Below are 21,362 nucleotides of genomic sequence, written 5' to 3'. Positions count from 1 at the left end.
GGGTCCTTCCATACAGATCTGATTGCAGGATTGGGGTCTCAGTTCCTATTATTTCCTAATTTTGTTCGTTACCCTGCACAGGTTGGCGTTATTCTGCTAAGGTTTGTCACTATGGCACAGTTTGGCATCATCATCCTTCAAAAGATCTCAACTGAGACCCTGGCTGTGCACCATGCAGGGCAGTACGAGGGCATGCAGGGCCTCCTTATTGCCCTGAGCTGGCTACCACCATCACCAGCCCTTAGTCATCACCACAAGTTGCTTCTACCCATCCTGCCCAACGCACTCTGCCTTCTCAACTCAGAGCGGCGGCGCGGGGGGGAGGGAGAGCAACAAGCTGTGGCAGGAAAAGGGCCGGCACAGTTTATTTCCCCCATGCAGCTAGGGGGAAGCAGGGGCTGAATTGTGACCCAGAGTTGCAGCTACTGGGGCTGTACTGCAAGATGATCAGCAACCCTAAAACGATTAACTTTGTACACACACGATCTATCCAGAATAAACCCTGGCTAAACGTCTGAAAACCATTAGATGAAGTTCGCTGTTACCGTGGCTGTCTGTAGTGGTGATTATCCTAAAGACGCCGATGTTCACTGATTTGTCCAAAGACACAGAATAATTCTGTGGAAGAGCCGGGATTAGAATTGAGTTCTGTGCTCAGGCCACTAGACCATGCTGCACTTACGCTTCACGTTACCAGTTCAATCAACAAAAATAAAGTGGAGGTTATGCTGCAAATGCATTTATGAGGGACAGCTAACATCAGAGGGGTAGCCGTGTTAGTTTGAATCTGTAAAAAGCAACAGAGGGTCCTGTGGCACCTTTAAGACTAACAGAAGTATTGGGAGCATAAGCTTTCGTGGGTAAGAACCTCACTTCTTCAGATGCAAGTCTTGCATCTGAAGAAGTGAGGTTCTTACCCACGAAGCTTATGCTCCCAATACTTCTGTTAATGGGAAACATAGGCACTGATCTGAACCTTCACCCAAACCATAAAATGTCTACAGCCCCAAATATTTTTAGAGTTTTAAAAGCTGAGTACATTTAGTCATAATACTCTGCATCCCCTTGCTATTCCTGTTTTCCGCCAGGCCAGGAAGTTGAAATGCTGCAGCACAACAAGAAAGACTGCTCTCATGTTCTGTCTGACCCAGCTGCAATCACAAAGAACTGGAGATCTCAAGGGAGAGCCTGTTCTTCTGAGATCTTGAGCTCAAACTTTAAATAAGCATCTGAACTTCTGGATGCTTATCAATTTGAACCTCTATAGCTTTGAGAAATGTGCTTTTCTCTGGCATTCGCCGTTAGTCTCAGAGCTGGGCCGACGAAGTAAAAGTTGGCAGCAGATTTTGTACATCTCTACATTATCCGTGAAAAATGTTAATCATTCTTGTTCGAGCCTGTGTTACTGGGGTATTACCATTCAGAATGGGACTGAGTGAAACCAGAAATAAAGCACTTAGCCTATGTTCTCTAATATGAATTCCATAAATGTGATTGACATTACAGCACTGAACATAACTATGTTCTTTCAGAACTAAAACTGGGCATTTTTAAGTGGTGTAAAATATATTCGCTTATTGTACTTTCTGGATTTTGGAATATGAAATTAGAAGAGCTGTTGAAAGTTCACCTTAGTTAATACTTACAGCCTCAAGTAACATGAAATAAAGAATTAAAATAAATAATTTGCTAAGGCCTAATGTACACAAAAGTAGATATTTCCACGGCATTGGAAGACTGCAGATGCCATATGCCAAAACATTGCCTGGCTCCTACTGCATGAACCTCTCTGTTCATTTAATTATTAAAAGAAATTAAGCATATTCCCAGTCGTCATTAGGATTACATATTTTCTCTCCAAAGAAAGCTTACAGAATCATGAAGCTATAAAGCTATTCCATGTGTGGCAACAGGCTATTAAAGCTTTTGCTCTGGATTTAAATAAAGTAACACCCTCCCAAATAACTGCAGTAGATTTACAACATTATGCTGCCACCTGGTGGGTATTATGGCACAATTTACAACTGCTTTTAAATTTGCTGCACTGATTTATGTCCAGTACTTACCACTCCTGTTTTAACAATTCTGGTCCCCTCGAATATTCGAGTAGTGTTAGCTGGGAAACAAAAGGATAATTTTTACATGGGTTATGAAGCTGAAAAAATGCAGTTATTCTTGCTAAATAATTTCTCAGAAATTAAAGGCATCTAAAAATTTCAAAACCTTGAGATCCATTGCTACTGAGTGTGCCTAGGGATTACTATAGAGGAAACAGTGGCTGGTGTATAAGATGGTAACCACAGACCAGTAAAAAATGTCTGAAGTGGCCTGATATGTACAACCAAATCCCAATTCTGGTCCCAATTACTCCTGTGTAAACTGAGAGTCAGGCCAAGATTTTTAAGGTAAGGTGCCTGAAGTTATTCATCTAAATCCATATTAGTGCCTAAATATGGATTTACAAGCCTTATATTAACCACTTGGCTTTGAAAATGTTGGCCTTTGCCTACTGAGCCATAAAATATATGTTCTTACTCACCCACAAGTTAGGTGAAAATCTATGGCCCAGTTATGCAGCAGGTTGGACTAAACGATCATAATGTCTACTGACCTTAAAACATATTACAGCTGTGTTCATCTCAATTTAGGCTGATATAAATGAAATCAGACTCTAGTCCCTGGTATTCAGAATTAATATTAGACTGGCTAAAGTTAAGGAATTGGGTTTGTCGTAAGCAATTCTACATCCCTCAAGTTGTTTTTTGTGACAGTGGGGGAGAAATGTATTTCAGGTTCATCTGTCATGCCACATGCTGTGTATTGTTTGTAATTAGGTACGTGTTTACCGTTTGTTTAGAGTGTGTATGTGAGTGAGCAATGTTTCAAAATAAAACTTTAATAAAATACTTTAAAACACTGCCAGCCATCACAAAACAGGGTTTTTCTTGTTGTCTTATTTATTTATAATTACTAGTTTGTAAAGGGTGAAGGAAATATAAATTGTAATCATCTGCTAGACAAATTAAATTACATATTAACCATCCCAGTGTACTGTTCCCCCTCTCACACATATACACACCACCAATCTGAAGTTTCTATCAGCTTAAACTTCTAGAAGAACGCAGGCTAGCATGAGCATAAACAGCCAAACAATTCCAACCAGCAAGATATAGTGTGATGATACCTTCTGAGGAGTTATTTTAAAATTTAGATTCTGGAGCCAGTGTAAAACTGGAAGAACTTGCCCTACTTTTTTGGAGGGGGGAGGGGGAATGGCTAAGGAGGGAAGCACATCAACATCTGCCATTGCCATACTGGTGTGTGTGTAGCCTCCATTATAGATCTCTTAGTGTAATTGGGAAGGCTCTTTTGCCTATAATCAAATGAGTATCATGGTCACGTTTCAGTGGTTCAGTCCCTTTCGTCCTTAGCTTAAAGAGCTGAGATGAAAGGTCCCCGGTACACAAACTTCTGATCCTGTTGGGCACTTAAAACAAAGATCAAAACTCTCCCCACAGATCCAGGCACTCAGATACCACAGAGAAGTGTACAGCATACATTTATTAGATCTGATAGAAGTGTACAGCATACATCTGTATGATATGAGATATGATAGAACCTCCCCTTCCACACTGGTGATAGATAATGAGGCACTTGCAGTGAGAACATAATACTGGAAGTGGGATGACCAGATATCCTGATTTTATAGAGACAGTCCCGATATTCGGGGCTCTGTCTTATATAGGCGCCTATTATCCCCTACCCCCGTCCCCATTTTTCATAGTTGCTGTCTGGTCCCCCCAGGACCAGAGGCAAAATCGGCACCTTGTGGATCTGAGAAATGAATCGTGTCCGTTGCCTGACTTTTCATAGACAGTTTCAGCTGTTGAGGATTATCAGATTAACTATGTTTGAACCCCACATATTTCTCCAAAGGTCACCCTTAAAAATGTCTCTGTTAATTTAATAGATAACTTCTGACTCAAGTAATTTAACTCTTTGCTTTTTCTTAGGACTAGGATTTATAATTTTTATCAATAAGTTGTATTCCTGGTCTCTGACTTATCACACTACTCAGAGTCACTGAAGTGGAAATGGATGAGAGATGAGAGTGTGACACACAATTTATATCAGTGAGTTAAAATATCTTTGTTTTGGTAATCAGTGAGACTGTTCAGGAGTAAGAATCTGTCCACACTGTTGTTGTGGTAAGATTGGGCCTTCCTTCATCCCATACAGACACTAACCAGACCTAATCCTTGCTACATGTGGATTACAGCTACAGTAATTCTCATGGTCCACATCAGTGGGCTATGCTACCTTTGATTCATTTTTTAAATTAGGTAGCGAAAGGCTGATTTCAAATAAGGTTACATATATTTATATTCAGTCAGATTTCTAAAAGGCACCAACAAGCATGCTCTAAACTCAGATACAAAATTTAAACATACTAATTAAACAAAATAAAATGAACAAATTGGTACAAGACCAACAAAGGAGTCTCATAGCCTTCTCCTGGAAAACCTGGACTAATAAAAGGGACTTGCAATATGCGCTGGAGATCATCAGATCCAGGTTCTAAAGGATCACTCAGCGGGAGATGGGAAGTAATTACAGGAGCTGACAACCTATCACTGAGAAGAGTCTGCCAAGGAGCCCTTCTCTTTTGAATGAATGTTCTGCTAACCTCAGCTGATCAGAGTTGGAAATTAGCACCGTTTATAACACTCAGACCCCTTGTAATATTATTCTATGTACACATTTTGGTCAGCAAAAGAATACTAAGCAGGAAAAAAAAATCCCATAATTTTAAACAGATATATATATATATATATATATATATTTTTTTTTACCTTGAAAGAGCATTGTCTGGCTAAAGTCACTACGCATATCATTTCGGCAAACTGCTTGAACTCTGAACAGATAAAGGATGTCAGGTGAGACATGGCTAATGATGGCTTTCTGTTTAAAAGAAATAGATATTATTCAGATTTTCCCCCCCAAAGGGCTCTCCATGATCAATTTGTACAATACAGAGCACTGTGCTAACATAGAACATGCAGTCAAGACCATTTCTAGAGGGCGACATTAACTCTTCGGCAGAGGTCCAGCTGCTGGCCCATGCATTACGTAAGCTGCTGGACTTTAGCGGCACTTAAGTGGTGCACAGACCTTGTGCTAGCTCTGCACAGGGGAGAATTTCACCCAGGATGCATTAGCTACCACACTAACATACATGTTTGCTACTCCTTACTGCTCAAAAAACTGCAAACAAGTTACTTGATCTTTTAAAAATTAAAATAAAAAAATGTGGTGGGGGAGAAAAGGGTGTTTCCCACCAACCCGGATATGAACATAGAGCTACCAACCACCACAGTACCTAGGCCAGGTGCTTTACTCTGCAATGAACAGCAGGTTGATGGGGGCAATTTGCCCCCACTCTGCCCTGCGCTGGGAATCACTTTCCAGCCCACCATCACTGTTACAATGTGAGTATTTGAATATGCACATGGATGTTCTGGAGATGCTGCCTGGCTACCCAGCCATTCATGCACTCTCTGAGTGCTCCTCAGTCCCCTTTTTGCCAGCAATTGCTCCTCTCTGGGCCTTCTGCAGAGGAAGATAACTGCACTGAGTATCAGCGTGGGTCATTTGCAAGGCAAGTGCGCTATCTTCTAGTCTAGTTTCAAATGTCTCAAGCAATTGGACTTCCCAATTCCCTCTGCCACAGTACAAGTACGTTGACAGTAAATTATATTTCATTGTCAAAGGCTGTTTTTCTGCCAAGCCCCTCTCTCTTGGCCCTAATCTAAACTTTGGCTGAATCCTTTACCTCCAACCCCCTTTTCCAGAGCTGGGTTCATTGCCATTTACTTCAAGCTATCACTTCATTGAATTTCCTGCAGATTTTGTTGTTTTTATATAAAAAAAAGACTCTGTATTTGTGCCCAAATTGTTTCTGCTGTTTAACATACTCCATCCTCATTACTGATGGAAAAATATCCCTTAAGCATGTGACGTTATGACGAGAGAGGTTACAATACATCACAACCTTCATAACCTTGAGTGTCTTTCAATAGATTCCTCTCTGATTTCATGAAGTACATCACTCCCTAATGTGACCTAGATAACAATGTCTAGTGGGGAAATTGAAAATATAAATGGAAATGAAGTAAAAGAATCTTCATCTGAAGGAATAAGAGAAGTATTATTCTATAACTGATTGAATGGGCCCAGAGGACTGCGTATTTGAAAAAAAATAACAGTCATTAGGAATTTCTCTCAGCGCGGCTGCATTTTCATGTGCATATACAATTACTGATTTCCTTATTCCAGAGACTTCCTTTGATTAACAATAAACGGAGGCCTTTCAAACCTGAATATATAACTTTGATTTTATATGCAAAGAATGTTAAAGACTAGTACAGTATTTGCTTCCATTTAGACAAGAATGACAAACAGATCCAATCTTAAATGGAGCTGGTGGATTGGTATTTCCACATTCACCTAAACTGTTCTGCCCTTCCCTCTATTATCTCATCAGCAGTGAAATCTACGGCACACTTCCTTTTTAATACTGCAGCCTGGGCCACTGCATCCCCAGCTCCCAGGCCCTGATCTTGCAAACACTACCAGGGACATCCCAATAGTCTTCAATGGGCTATGCACTGTGGGAAGCACTGGTCCAGTAATAGATTTTGCATGATCAGTCCTTACTGTGAAACCAGTGAGTTGCACATAAGCCAAAAAGCTTTTCAGAGTGAGTGGAGCTAGTTCCCAAGCCAGGTAGTTTTCAATTGCAGTATATAAAAAAAAATACCTGCCTACCCATTTCCCTTTGTGCCCACCATGTGAATGATAAATTAACACTCTGGTATACTGGGCGATGTGCTATGTAGAATTCAACTAGCACTGAATGTGTGAAAAGCAATCCATTGCAATTTAAAAAACTAACTGTTCATTTAAACAGAACAAATGCTTTCGTACCCCACCTTCTCCTACTGAGGAAAGTATAGTATAAGGCTAGCTTAAGACTAAGGTCAATTGCTGATGCTGTAGTTTTACCAGGTCCTTGTCACTGTCCTTGGTGAAAGTCTTCTCTTTTTCATCTTCATTTTTAGTCCAGCTGTAGGAGATCATGTAGTTCATAATGGGAGGGTGGTAGATGATCTCTGGTTGGTTCCAAGTTACTAGCAAGGCTGTTCTGTTCACAGGCTGCACTTTCATGTTGACCGGGGGAGTACTGCAAACTAAACAAAAAGGATCAGATATGAAGCTCTCCTGAAGAACAGAGAGAAACCAAATAGGAGAATAATTGCATATAACATTAAAAAGCCAGATTTTTGACACACTTACACAAGTTCTGTAATATTTTACTCTATTTTACATTGAAACCAATGGGATTTAAACCACTTCCAGTTGCTTTCCTGTGCCAAGTGCAGGAAAGAGATAACAGACAATAGGGCCCATTATGTCTGTGGCCTTGGGCAAGTTGCATAGGCCCAATTATTTATTTTACAAATGAGCACCAAATCTTCACTCCCCGCAGGTGCCTACATATCTCACCCTCCGCACGTTGAGAGTTCTGCACACCCAAAAGTGCTCAGTGCCCTTTTAAACCTTTGGGTCTTAATTTCCCTGTGCAACTTTCCTGTATTACAATTGCCTGATGCCTAAAATGGGAGCAATAATTCTTCCCTGCCTCACACGATGCTGGGAGAATTGGCTAATGTTTGCAAAGCACTTTGAAAATGCAATGCCCTATATCAGAGCTAGGAGTTATTACTGGGACACTCTATGGTTTCTTTTTGATGCCCACTAGTGCATAATAAACTAAGGCTATTTTATACTCTTCTTCACCTGCTTTGCAGGGAAACACAGACCTTGTTTGTCATTCAAATGTCACAAAAGGAAGAAAGGGCATGTCGGTAACAGGGGGGGAATGTCCAGGAGGGAAACCCTAGGAATGGCCTGGCTTGAGCTGAACTGCTAGTTATTTCAACTGCCTACAAAAGAAAAGGACTGAGTGTGGGCACTGATCCAGCGTATGCGCTATGCATGAAAGAACTCAGCCCATTCAGGATGGCTCGAGGAAATATTTGTCTAATAACTGAAATTTAAAGGCGTACTAATGGAGAACACTAGATGGCACTAATATGCTATCTATAAAGTACATACTGGTCTCCCGCTATAAGGGCTATATATTTTCCAAGCTTGAAAAGGGACGTGATTAAAATATATAATTCAGGACAGATTCTCACCCCCTCTTTCCAAATATAACCCTTGAGCCACAAAGAATTGCATGCTGTCGTACCTCAATCCACTCAGCAGGGACTAAGGATCTGGTCTTTGCTGACAGGAAAGGCTCAGGGTGTCACCCAGGCCAGTAAGCCTGTGCACTGTTTCCAATATTATCCTCCCCACACCTGCCTTAAGTTTGCTCCCTGCATGTACACATACAAACATTTTACTCCTGAAGAGTTGCAGCTGCATTGAAGAGAAAACGAAGTCTATTTCCAGAGCTGGGTTTCCTGTCTGGCCATGTCGTGTGCTGCTGCATTACCAAACACCCGTGGTTTATAAATAAAAACGTGCTGCAAATGGATAAGCATGTGCATCTCCAGTATTTCCAGTGGGATGGCCCTGTTAAATGTATCCCATGCATTTGTCACCCTCATTTTATAACGAATGGGTGCAAAATGAGAGAACAGAACCTTGTTGTCTTTTTGAGACACGTTTGTGAATAATTGATGTGTGGCAGTAGACTTTCCCCCAACAAAAAACTGGCAAGTCAAACTCGTGGCAGTTTCAAGTGTAATTTGCCTATTTACAAATGTCCTGATTACTTTGAATGGAGGTGGCCAAAACTGCACCAATGCCATTTCCAGAAACCCCAGTTAGGACACCACTAAGTCACTGTTCCCAAGAACTCTTCTCTCTCACCCTTGGCCTCTGTCTTTCTCCTCTGAGCGTAGTACCTGTTCCTCTCTCCTACTGGTGCCCTGTTTTTTCAACATTTAGCCCTACCGGCTGCCTGGGGCTCACGTTCCATCTACTAAGTGTGGGCTAGTTTAGATGGAGACCTATGCATTAACTTCCCCTTTCTGCAGTTTTTCTGCAACACAAGAATCTCCGGTAGGTTTGACTCTATCCAGTGTCCAATGGGGCTATTTAATTCCGATCCAGAGAAAAAGAGAGCACTTAACCCACACAATCCCCTTAATGACTGTCCAGACATAGCTGTGATAGCCAGTTCCACAGGCAAGTCTCTCTATGTTCACCCCTTTCCATGGAGATTTTCACACTGAACACTTATTTCCATATATCGTAACAAATATTTAATTAACACCTTTGCCATAAAAGTGTTATTCTCCAAAATACCATACTTGCTTTATCGTTCCATTCAATTCAAAGCCTATTGGAACTGGGAGCATGCTCAGATCTTGTGTCAATCAGCACCCAACACATTGTCCAGTTAAGTAGTGGTTAATCCCAAAGAAGCCCCATCAAGGCCTCCTTGGAGTTTGTTTTACTGCAGCAGGAATTGATTTAAAAAGCAATTCTCCGGTAACCTTCACATGAGACATAAAATAAAGGGACAACAGGCTCAACAGGCCCCAAATGTTTGTAATGTCCCTTTAGCATTTGTTGATTCATCGTTTAGAGACTTATGCATAAGAGCCTGACAGGGATCCCGCAGCCACTGTGCTGCCATTGTTTGCACCTGAACCCCGATCCAGTTAAGCAGAGTGCATGACTTTAATCGCTCTAATGCCATCACTGATTTCACTAACACATACTCTAAAAGGCTCTGTTGAATCCAGCCATAGAATGGTTGGAAAATCAGGGCCCTGGCCCGCTAGAAGGACACTGAATTCACAATGCTGCTCTTTCACAGTAAAGAATATTCACAAAGTTTATGATTTAATAGGACTTTGTTCCAATTATTCTCAGGCACAAGGGAAGAATGCTTTATGATTACATACTAACTAGCATTTCCTAATCAGTATCTATTTTGAAGGTTTCTGGATTGATGAATGGGAAAAATAGGATTTCCCCCCCCCCTTTTTGTTTATAAAATGAAATTTTATTAATTTAACAAAACCTGTTCAGGACACAATGGAATCAAAAACATTTGATCTGATAATTCAATTTGATGATTTAATTAGAACAGTACATAATGTAGCAAATGTCTGAAAGGAGTGAAAAAGTACATAACGATTGGACTGTTTATAAAGCTATCTGCATTTTCTAGAGAGCCAATTTTCCTTTCCATATTGTGTGTGTCTTGCATTTTAGGAAGGAGAAGATTCACAGATTCTGGATTTTTTTAAACCATATTTTAGGACGCTAAGGAGCCCCCATAGATTTTGCAAAGTGTAAAGCTGAAGGACAAATACAAATGCAGAGAGGAAAAAATGTTTGTATGTTGCTCTGGATTGAAACAGAATACATTGAAAAGAAACAAAAAATTTTCAGGCTAAATGAGCAAACAAGCCAGTGAACTGATGATTTCTTTAAAAAAGCCATTTGACATTGAAATCATAGATCTCAGCTGTTTTTAGAGAAAATACTACCATGCCTTTCCTTCAGATTCAGCCATTATTATTACTTATATTACCGTAGCCCGAGTCATGGACTGGGACCCCATGGTGCTAGGCACTGTACTGACACAGAAGAAAAGATGCGTCCCATCCCAGAGATCTTACAAGCTAAGTATAAGACAAGAGACAGACAGACAGACAGGGAAGGCAAAGTAACAATGAGACAATATTGGTCAGCATGATAGGCAGTGATAAAGAGAGTATTAGGTCTTGGAATTGTTACAACACAAAACCACCACAGCCAGTCCTCATTTCAGGACAAATGTCTCTTAAATATGGCTCCCAGCACAGTAGTATCTGAGCTCCTCACAGTCTATAATGCAACACCCCCCACAATACCCCATGAGGCAGGCAGTGTTATTATCCACAGTTTACAGATGGGGAACTGAGGCACAGGGAGGTAAGTGATGTGCCCAAGGTCACACAGGTAGTCTGTGGTGAAGCCAGGAATCAAAGTCATGTCTTCCAAGTTCTCAGCTATTACCCTAACTGGACCATCTCTTCCTCTCTGGGCTGGTGCAACAAGAAAAAACAGAAAAAGTGTCTGCCTTCCATGTCCTCTGCGAAACGGCTGTAGGGGGAGGCTGAGAGGGGGTCGAGCTAAGGGAAGGAGCTCTGAGTGCACTTGGCTGCTCTGATCTGAAACACTGTTCAACCCCAGCTGACGTCTAGAGCTGATGGCAGCATTTGTGGTGGTTTCCTGGGGACTAGACACAGCCTCTGCACTGCAGATCATGGCCCCCCTGAGAAAAATGAGGTTTACGGCTGGCCTCCTTCCCCTAGCTTTCGCTGAACTATGGAGAGATTCTGCTTTCCCCTTGCACTCATGGGGGGAGTTCTGCACCCTGTCCACCCTTGCACACCGCCACAGCAAAGCACAACACAGTCATATGCTTAATCTCCAGCACCATCTAGGTCAGCCACACAACAGAGAATTATTTCCTTCATATTAAAAGCATTCAAATGGTCTGGAACAAATAAAATTAATGTAACATCTCCACACTCATCTCTCCCTTCATTTAATTTCTACGTTGTATTTGGCTATGCAACCTCCATGGGATTTTCCTAACTCAATCAATCCCCATAGAGCCTAATCCAGAGCCCTGCATGGCAGCCCTCCTCTGCATCTCTGATTGAGAGAGGTGTTAAAAAAAAAAGAAAGAAAGAAAAGAAGATGCCCCGGGTTTAGCAGGAATTAGGCACTGATGTAAGACATACCTATGACTAACTATTTATATAACATACTTGATCACGCCATGTGCTAGAAAGGTTTTAGCAGCCGAAGTTTGGAATAGGCACCTTATTCACAGGCATATGTAGTTCTACCCTGATAAAATTTCTATGACACGCTGCACCAGCGTGCATTTTGCTTACGCTAGCTATATTACTGAAAAACTATTTAAGGAATGTTTTAAAACTTGCATTGGAGTTTATTTCTTGTATCGCTTCCTCTTGTAAAGAATATAATTTTGTCAGATAATATAAAAGTTTATTTTTAAGCATTTGTTTTTATTGATTTAAGTTTTCAGCCTTCCCCCCCTTTAAATTTTTCGCAGTTGGGGAAAGTTAGGGTGTGTGTCCCCGAAAATGGGGAGGTCAGACAATTTAATGACCGTAGATGCTGAGATTCAAAAAGTTAAAGCTTTAAGACCATTAAAACACAAATCGTCAACATTGCGTGTCAAAATATAGAAAGCAAATAGTCTTAAATCAAACTCGAATAAGCTCTCAAGCAGCATTTTTCTTACTTTGCCAGTCCGTAAATTTGGATCATCATCAATGGAAATTTTTTTATCAGTTTGTGCGTGTACAACAAAATTGATGGTTATAGACTTTTAACAATCAAAATTGAATCCTTCCAAGCCTACTTGTACTATGAATCCAACAGGACAGGGCTCGGGGAGATCCATCAAAACCTAGAAATGTTCTAAGTTAGCTTTTCTATGCATAAAAATGTCACCACCATTATTTCTGGCTGTACTGTATCCTCTTTTGGGAAGCTGGGAATCTCCTCCTTCCCAAAGGCATAAATTGCTGTTTCTACTGCTGCAGAACTGGGACATATTGCATTTTAAAGTCATGACATTTTTGTGCACAGAAAAGCCAGGGCTGGTGAAGAACTCAATCTTGCCTGTGCAAGGATGGGGAGTCCTTGGGCAAGGGGACTTTTGAAGAAAATTCGCAAGTGGATGGAGGAAAGGAAACATTTCTGAATCAAAATGATTTAAAAAACCGGGAGTGCATTGAAGCTGCTCAGAGGTTTGGTATGTTAGAATAAATCCTGGGAGATGGATTAGTGCAGAGAGCAAGTGAAGTGCTACAAGGCGAGGAATACATTTATTTATCAAATGGCTCTGCAATTTAGAACCTAAATATTACCTCATCTTAAGTGGCATATTATCCGCATGACTATCAATAGATACATGAGTATTTGTCTGTTACCGAGTCACTGATAACTCGGAAGAAAATCATCTTGAATGCTTATGGATCAATGTCCTAACAAATAAAGCACAAGATGGGGTATTAGTTGGTGTCTGCTACAGGCCACCAAATCATATTAGGGAACAGCATGACCGGCACATTATGCACCTGGCTACAGCATGTAGGAAAAATGCAGTGTGATCACTGGGGACCTCAATTTGAGTGACATATGCTGGAAGTCTCGTGCTGCTAGTACTAAACATCATTGGAATTCCTAAACATTAGAGATGATAATTTCCTACCTCAAGAAGTGTGCATCTAACATGACGGAATTCTATATTAGGCCTCATCTTGACAGATAAAGTGGAACTGATCACAGAACTAAAAAATAATGGTAAGTTAGGTACAAGTATCATGACTTGATCAAATGTATAATGGGCAAACAGAATTAAGTCCATATATATATATATATATACACACACACACACACACATATATATCGAGAGATATAGATGATGGGAATTATTTTAGAAGATGGCCGTACTACTTAAAAAAACCAACCTGGTTTAGTGGAGAAGTGAAGACAGTCGATACAAATTTTTAAAATAATATATAGCAAATGGAAGAAAAGGGAAGTTGATAGCAATGAATATAGGTCAGAAGCTAAGAACTGTAGAAAATTGATAATGGAAGCAAAGGGGCAAGTAGAAATCTATGGCTGGCAGAGTTAAGGACAATAAGAAGGAGTTTTAAAAAATATATTAGAAACAAAAAGAATTCAACAATGGTATTGGTCCATTACTAGGTGGAAATGGTAGAATTATCAATAATAATGGAGAAAAGGCAGAAGTGTTCAATAAGTATTTTTGTTCTGTATTTGGAGAAAAAACAGATGATATAGTCATAGCATATGATAACTCTCTTCCCATCCCACTATTATTCCTGGAAGATGATAAATAGCAGCTACTAAAGTTACATGTTAAAATCAGCAAGTTAAGATGACTTGCATTCAAAAGTTTTAAAAGAGTTGGCCAAGGAGCTTGCTGGACCATTAATGCTGATGTTCAATAAGCCTTGGAACACTGGGAAAGTTCCTAAAGGCTGGAAGAAAACTAATGTTGTGCCAATATTTAAAAAGGGTGAACAGGATGACCTGAGTAATTATAACCCTGTCAGTCTGACATCAATCCCAGGCAATGAAGTGGCTGAAATGGGACTTGATTAATAAAGAATTAAAGGAGGGTAATGTAATTAATGCCAGTCAGCATGGGTTTATGGAAAATAGATCCTGTCAAACTCACTTGATTTTTTTTATGAGATTACAAGTTTGCTTAATAAAAGCAATAACATACTTAGACATTTGACTTGGTACTGCATGACACTTTGATTAAAAATAAGATATAAAATTAACGCGGCACACAATAAATGGACTAAAAGATGGCTAGGTATCAAAACGTAATTGTAAATGGGGAACCATCATCGAACAGGTGTGTTTCCAAGGGGGGCCCCGCAGGGATCATCTCTTGGTCCTACACTATTGAAAATTTTTAGTAATGTCCTGAAAGAAAATACAAAAACTTTATCAGTTTTCAGATGACACAAAAATTGGGGAAGTGGTAAATAATGAAGAGGACAGGTCACTGATTCAGAGCAATCTGTTGGGCTCAAGCAAATATGCGTTTTACTATGGCTAAATGTAAATGTACACATCTAAGAACAAAGAATGAAGGCCACACTTACAGAACGGGGGAGATAATGCTGCCCGCTTCTTGTTTACAATGTCACCTGAAAGTGAGAACAGGCGTTCGCATGGCATTTTTGTAGCCGGCACTGCAAGGTATTTACGTGCCAGATATGCTAAATATTCGTATGCCCCTTCATGCTTCGGCCACCATTCCAGAGGACATGCTTCCATGCTGATGATGCTCGTTAAAAAAGAATGCATTCATTAAATTTGTGACTGAACTCCCTGGGAAAGAATTGTATGTCCCCTGCTCTGTTTTACCAGCATTCTGCCATATATTTCATGTTATAGCAGTCTCGGATGATGACCCAGCACATGTTCGTTTTAAGAACACTTTCACTGCAGATTTGACAAAACACAAGATACCAATGTGAGAGTTCTAAAGATAGCTACAGCACTTGACCTAGGATTCAAGAATCTGAAGCGCCTTCCAAAATCTGAGAGGGATGAGGTGTGGAGCAAGCTTTCAGAAGTCTTAAAAGAGCAGCACTCAGATGCGAAAACTACAGAACCCAAACCACAAAAAAAGAAAAGCAACCTTCTGCTGGTGGCATTTGACTCAGATAATGAAAATGAAAATGCGTTGGTCCGCACTGCTTTGGATTGTTATCGAGCAGAACCCGTCATCAGCATGGACGCATATCCTATGGAATGATGGTTGAAGATTAAGGTACATATGAATCTTTAGCGCATCTGGCACGTAAATATCTTGCGACGCCGGCTACAACAGTGCCATGCGAACGCCTGTTCTCACTTTCAGGTGACATTGTAAACAAGAAGCGGGCAGCATTATCTCCGGCAAATTGTAAACAAACTTGTTTGTCTGAGCGATTGGCTGAAGTAGGACTGAATGGACTTGTAGGCTCTAAAGTTTTACATTGTTTTATTTTTTAATGCAGTTTTTTTTGTACATATTCTACATTTGTAAGTTCAACTTTCATGATGAAGAGATTGCACTACAGTACTTGTATCAGAAGAATTGAAAAATACTATTTCTTTTGTTTTTTACAGTGCAAATATTTGTAATAAAAATAATATTATAAAGTGAACACTGTATATTTTGTATTCTGTGTTGTAACAGAAATCAATATATTTGAAAATGGAGAAAAACATCCATTTCTTTTTATAAATTTCAACTGGTATTCTATTGATTACCAGTGCAATTAATCACAACTACTTTTTTTTTTAATCGCGATTAATTTTTTTGAGTTAATCACGTGAGTTAACTGCAACTAATCGACAGCCCGTTTCAACCTGTCACTCTGACCAGGAGAAACATGTCTGCAAACAATACAGAAATCAAGGCCATTTTAAAGACTAACCAGAAAGTGGGCAAATATGAAACCCGCATATTCTGTCTCCGAACACCCCTTCCCTCCAACTTTAAATAACTCGTGCAATGTATCAAAATGATTCAATCTAAGTAAAACACACTGCAAACACAAAATCCACTGCATGTATTAAACTGACTATATTATAGCAATAGAAGTAATAAAGGGCCATATTCTGCTTCCTTGCATTGGCATCACTCAGGAGTAATTCAACAGAAATACTGCAGTATGTAACGGGGGGTGAGACCAGAATGAGACCCATAGAAAACACCACCATGCTTTTTGCTATTTGATTCATTCTCTGTCCTGGAATGGTGGGTTGCCTACACTAAGAAAAAGAGACAGGTTATGAGGATCATACACAGAGGAAACACAGGCTTAAATACATGAAAGAGTTCTAAGAGGCAGATTTACAACATCTCTGCCACTTTTCTTTTACCGAATGTCTGTAACACTTAGCTATGTTTTAGTTCATGATGTTAAGTGCTGTGATCCTTGTAAGTGCCATTATTAATACATGAGAATAATCACTTTTAAAGAGACACACACTTTTATCCTTTACCTTTGCCTTCACTTTGCTAGCAGGCATCTACAGGCTACAGAGTGCACAGTACTCGCAAATATTTGTGTTGATCTACTTCAATCTACAGGCAGAATGTGTCTAGGAGACAAACTATTTATCGTCTCTGCTCTTACCTTTGACTATGTTTCAAACAAACAAGGTTGTTCCTTATGCTTAAGAAACATGGACAAAACCTCGTGTTGTCTGATGCTCCATGTGAAACAAAGACTCATAGACTCATAGACTTTAAGGTCAGAAGGGACCATTATGATCATCTGGTCTGACCTCCCGCATGATGCAGGCCACAAAGCTATCCCTACCCTTTCCCTTGACTCTGCTGTTGAAGTCCCCAAATCCCACTGGTGACTGGGTAGGTAAAATGCTCTTACAGAATTTCCCATTTAAGAAGCTTTGGGAAGCCAAGTTTTTGCCCCGTTTGCTGATGGCCCATTTCCTGAGGTGAATATTCAGCTAACATCTGGGGTGCAATTTGATTCATTCCTGTATGGATTTCTTTTTGGTATTTGAGTTTCCATGGCATCACTGCAACAAATCCTATTTTACTGAAAGGCAGAAACTGTGGTGTGTTTTCTCCCCCCAAATGTTTCATCTCTCTCTCTCACACACACACGGGTTTGTACACTGTAGGCCAAATCCAGCGGGTATCAATCAACACAACTCCCCTGAGCTCAACACTGTTATGCCAGTCTACACCAGCTGACGATCTGGACTACAATCTCTGTGTATATATTATAAACTACAGATACACATAGCATATGCGTGGTACGATACATACAGGGCCGGCTCCAGGCACCAGCTTCTCAAGCAGGTGCTTGGGGCGGCCGCTCCGGAGAGGGGCGGCAGGTCCAGGTATTTGGCGGCAATTCGGCGGACGGTCCCTCACTCTGCCTGGGAGTGAAGGACCTCCCACCGAATTGCCGCTGCAGATCGCGATCGCGACTTTTTTTTTTTTTTTTTGGCTGCTTGGGGCCGCCAAAACCCTGGAGCTGGCCCTGGATACATACCTTTAAAAAGGATACCTATGTCTACTTAAATCTATATATTTATATATTCGGTATATAGAGTAACAGGTGCGATCAAGTGCAGAGACACATACGGTGTCAATGCGGGCACAAAGGAGGATTTTCTAGAGAAGGGAAATATTTGCAGCATTAACTAGGGTCACCTATTTAAACCTTCTGATGCATGGCAGCCAACAGTTCGGCCAACTTGTGCATGGCACTTTTTTGGAACACGTGGGCATGAGCACAGTGAGGCAAGAGTCTATGCACAATATGGATGTGCATGTAGGATGCCCTGTTCAGAATGGCAAATCAACTACACATTTAAGTTATGATCTTGTCATTAAGGGAGTGTATCATGACTCCTCTTGGTCTGAACTGTAGGAAAGTTTGAGATGAATGATCAATATTTTCCAGTGCCAAATGGCTGGCCTAGGAGAGGCACACAGCCATACCGATACAGGAGTGACCCAGAAAACTAATTCCTAGGGAGCATCACCAGGGGGCTAACTAGCATCATTCGAACACAGGTGAAGAGGAGTGCGTGTGTGTGTGATGCCAGTGCAGCTGTAAAATGAAATGTGATTGACTGAATGGGTGACAAACCCAGGAACTTACTTAAATTGGCCCAGTAAGCTAAACCTGGCCTGGCTGATAGCGAGAGCTCCTAGCTAGGGTGAGGTGGCTGCTGCAGGCGTGTGTGAGGAAGGGAGGACAGAAATCAGATACCTTGGCATCTTTCCAACCTATCAAATTATAGTAGTTTTTGGAAACCAAGTATGTTAAATGGTAGAAAGTCAGAGACCCACATTACGAAGAGTTTTCTGATCCCTTCTGGGAAGCCCCCTGCATAGAATTTAGGATAGCCTCCATCACTGTGGGACCTGAGCACCTCCTAACACTGCAGTTAGGAAGGGAAAAACGATCATCCTCATTTTACTAAGGTTGGAACCGAGGCACAGAAATATGGAGTGACTTGTCCAAGCTCTCTGTGACAGAGCCAGAAACAGAGCCCCTGAGCGTTGGTCCTGTTAACTGTGGTTTTATCGTGTTTTCTATGAAGGACAGATACACCTAGTCACGCTTCCACTGGAACAGGAGGTATATAATGGAAAACACCTATTTACTTCTTGTGGAGTACACAGTTCCCATTAGCATTAATAGGAGCTGTGCACTCATACCACAGGAGGATGCATATGTACAGTGTTAATTTTTATAACATGTTATTCATACCACTCTTTAAAAATAACCCCTGTCCATGCTCTAATCTCAAGAGCACCAGGCAAAGCTATGGTGCTTCATAAATGCTTATTAATAACTCACTCACTATCCATAGTGGTCACAGCAATGGAAACATCACACTAAACTAACACAAAACTAAGTCGGCAGGACACACCAAACTGGAAGGACACCAAGCAGCTTATAAATTTTTGTAAGGAAAGTGGAGTATCTCCTTTTGAAAAGTGTCAGTTCCTACTCTCACCTTGATCCCTAATCCTTTGTATTCCATGTCTCTCAGATTGGGGGGAAGGACATGGTAAAACATGTTAGCATAGTGCATACCTACTGGGCTATATAAATAATAATACAAGGGCTGAAGAACTGCAATGCAAGATACTGATCAGGAAAAGGATGTCGGGTGATAATGAGAAGGTGCATAGAATTATCAGCTCAGTGTCTGACATGACTTAGGAAAATGATTAGAACAGTTTAAATATTGAGATAACTAGGTTTATCTGCAAAGGAAAGGACAAGTAAGAAGTGATGTGGCTAAGGTATATGTAAATGTGAAGGGGCATAACAATGAAGGTGATGGCACAAAGAAATTTGCAAAAGAAACTTAAAAACAAAAGGGAATGAACAAAAACTGCCCCTTAGGCAGTTTAAGAAAAACTTTTTTACCCAGAGGGCAGTCAGTGTGTGGAACAGATCCTACCAAAGGCAGCAAGACTAGCTGCAACTCTGACCATATGGTAAATGCACTGAAAATGATTCTTGCTCATTTGCATTTTCCCTAACGATAAGATGGGAGGAAATAAATAATGTTTTATCATTTTGTTAGTGATTTCAAGTTAAGATGTTTGTAATATATAATTTTAAATCTGTATTTCTCACGTATGCTATGTTTTGGATAAAAGATTAGGTCTCTCAGGGGAGACAGAAATGAGGATTTAGGACTTGTTGCTATACAAGATTCTTTGTTTGCCTCAAACTTTTTAAAACAACTCTTAAAGAGAAGGAACCTTCCTGCGTGAGCTATTTCTTTGGAGTTGCAGAAAGAAATCAGGGGGACTGCTCATCTGCCTTGAGGGCTACACAAAACACTGGCTCTTAAAAAGGAAAAACAAATTATTATTCTTGTAGCTTTAGTCTCAAAGACCCAACTCCATTCCAGTCCGTCTTGAAGCAGTTCCTCGGAAACTCTGCAGCTAACGAAATCCTTTTGTATGACATCCATCCATCTAGCTTGAGGTCTTCCATCCTTTCTCTCACCCTTGCACTTGCACTTCAAAGTTTAACACCCTGTTTCCTATATATTGTTTCGATCTTCTTTTCACATGCGTAAACCGTCTAAGCCTGTGTTTCCTCAGCATTTCCATCATTGGTTTCACCTTCACAATTTCCCTAATTTGTTCGTTACGAACATGGTCCATCTTTGTAACGCCAAGCATCCATATCTTAACATTTTCATTTCCACTGTATTCAAGATCTGCTCCTGTCTCTTCCTCAGCGCCCAGCACTCAGAACTACAGAGTCCAGGGAAGGGTCTTGCGGCCTGCAGCATGCAGGGGGTCAGACCAGATGATCATAATGGTCCCTTCTGACCTTAATGTCTATGAGTCTATGAGTCTACACACAACGGCAGGCCTAATGACCATCTTGTAGACCTTACTTTCCAACATGATAAGCATTCTCCTATCGCAGATCACTGCTCTCACCTCTCTCTCCTTTAGTTCATGCCCTTCCTGTCCTGCTTAGAAGTTCACCATTGAGTTCACCATTCTCGTGTACTACTGAACTTGAATTTTTGTACCTTTGATAGTGGCTGGACACCCAGACTTACAGTCTCATTATCTTCCCACAAGGCAGCATCAAATCTACAGACCAGACACTCAGTTTTATTCCTGATGTTTTTCATTCCAAAAGAAGAAATAAAGCACAGGGCATAAATACAGGCAGTCCTCGATTTTACGACATTCGACTTATGACGAACGGCACTTACGACGTTTCTGAATTGACACCCTGATTCAACTTACGACAATTCGTTTCGACTTTACGATGCTTGGTCCCGCAATGGAGTGGACTGCAGTTCCGAGTTACAATGTTTCGACGTACAACGCAATTTTCAGGAACCAACTGTGTCGTAAATCCGAGGACTGCCTGTACGAGAATATAGTTGAGCCACATGGCTTCATTCCATTCTGAAATATTACTGTTAATGCCTGAAACGGTCTGCCCCCAAATGACTGCATCTTCACACACTTCTTCACCTTGCACACTTGCCAGAAAAATTCATCTTCTTTGGGATGATGCTCATTGAAGCCATGCTCTGATACAGTCCTTCTAAGAGTATGTGATGATATTCAGGAAAAAAGGAAGAACTTCCGTAGGAGGCATTGCTTTCATTTCTGATGTCAGGAGCTGTGAAATAGTGACTCTGAACTACCTTGCTTTGCT

At 40.7% G+C, this 21,362-nt stretch overlaps 1 protein-coding gene across 6 annotated transcripts in view; it reads right to left on the bottom strand.

Annotated features, from left to right (window-relative positions):
* PTPRG (protein tyrosine phosphatase receptor type G) overlaps positions 1-21,362 on the bottom strand; it is a 605,523-nt gene that overhangs the window by 107,594 nt on the left and 476,567 nt on the right. For all 6 annotated transcript variants that reach the window (XM_054036350.1, XM_054036352.1, XM_054036347.1 and 3 more), the window contains exons 9-11: positions 7,066-7,250; positions 4,854-4,962; positions 2,067-2,116 (exon numbers count right to left, since the gene is read on the bottom strand). In XM_054036350.1, coding sequence (XP_053892325.1) covers positions 2,067-2,116; positions 4,854-4,962; positions 7,066-7,250 — 344 coding nt within the window. The remainder of the gene's footprint in view (positions 1-2,066; positions 2,117-4,853; positions 4,963-7,065; positions 7,251-21,362) is intronic.

The sequence above is a fragment of the Malaclemys terrapin genome, chromosome 7 (genome assembly GCF_027887155.1).
Source record: "Malaclemys terrapin pileata isolate rMalTer1 chromosome 7, rMalTer1.hap1, whole genome shotgun sequence".
In the NCBI taxonomy this organism is placed as follows: Eukaryota; Metazoa; Chordata; order Testudines; family Emydidae; genus Malaclemys; species Malaclemys terrapin.
Note: the sequence above shows the minus strand (reverse complement) of the source record. Positions and strands in the feature narration are given on the sequence as shown.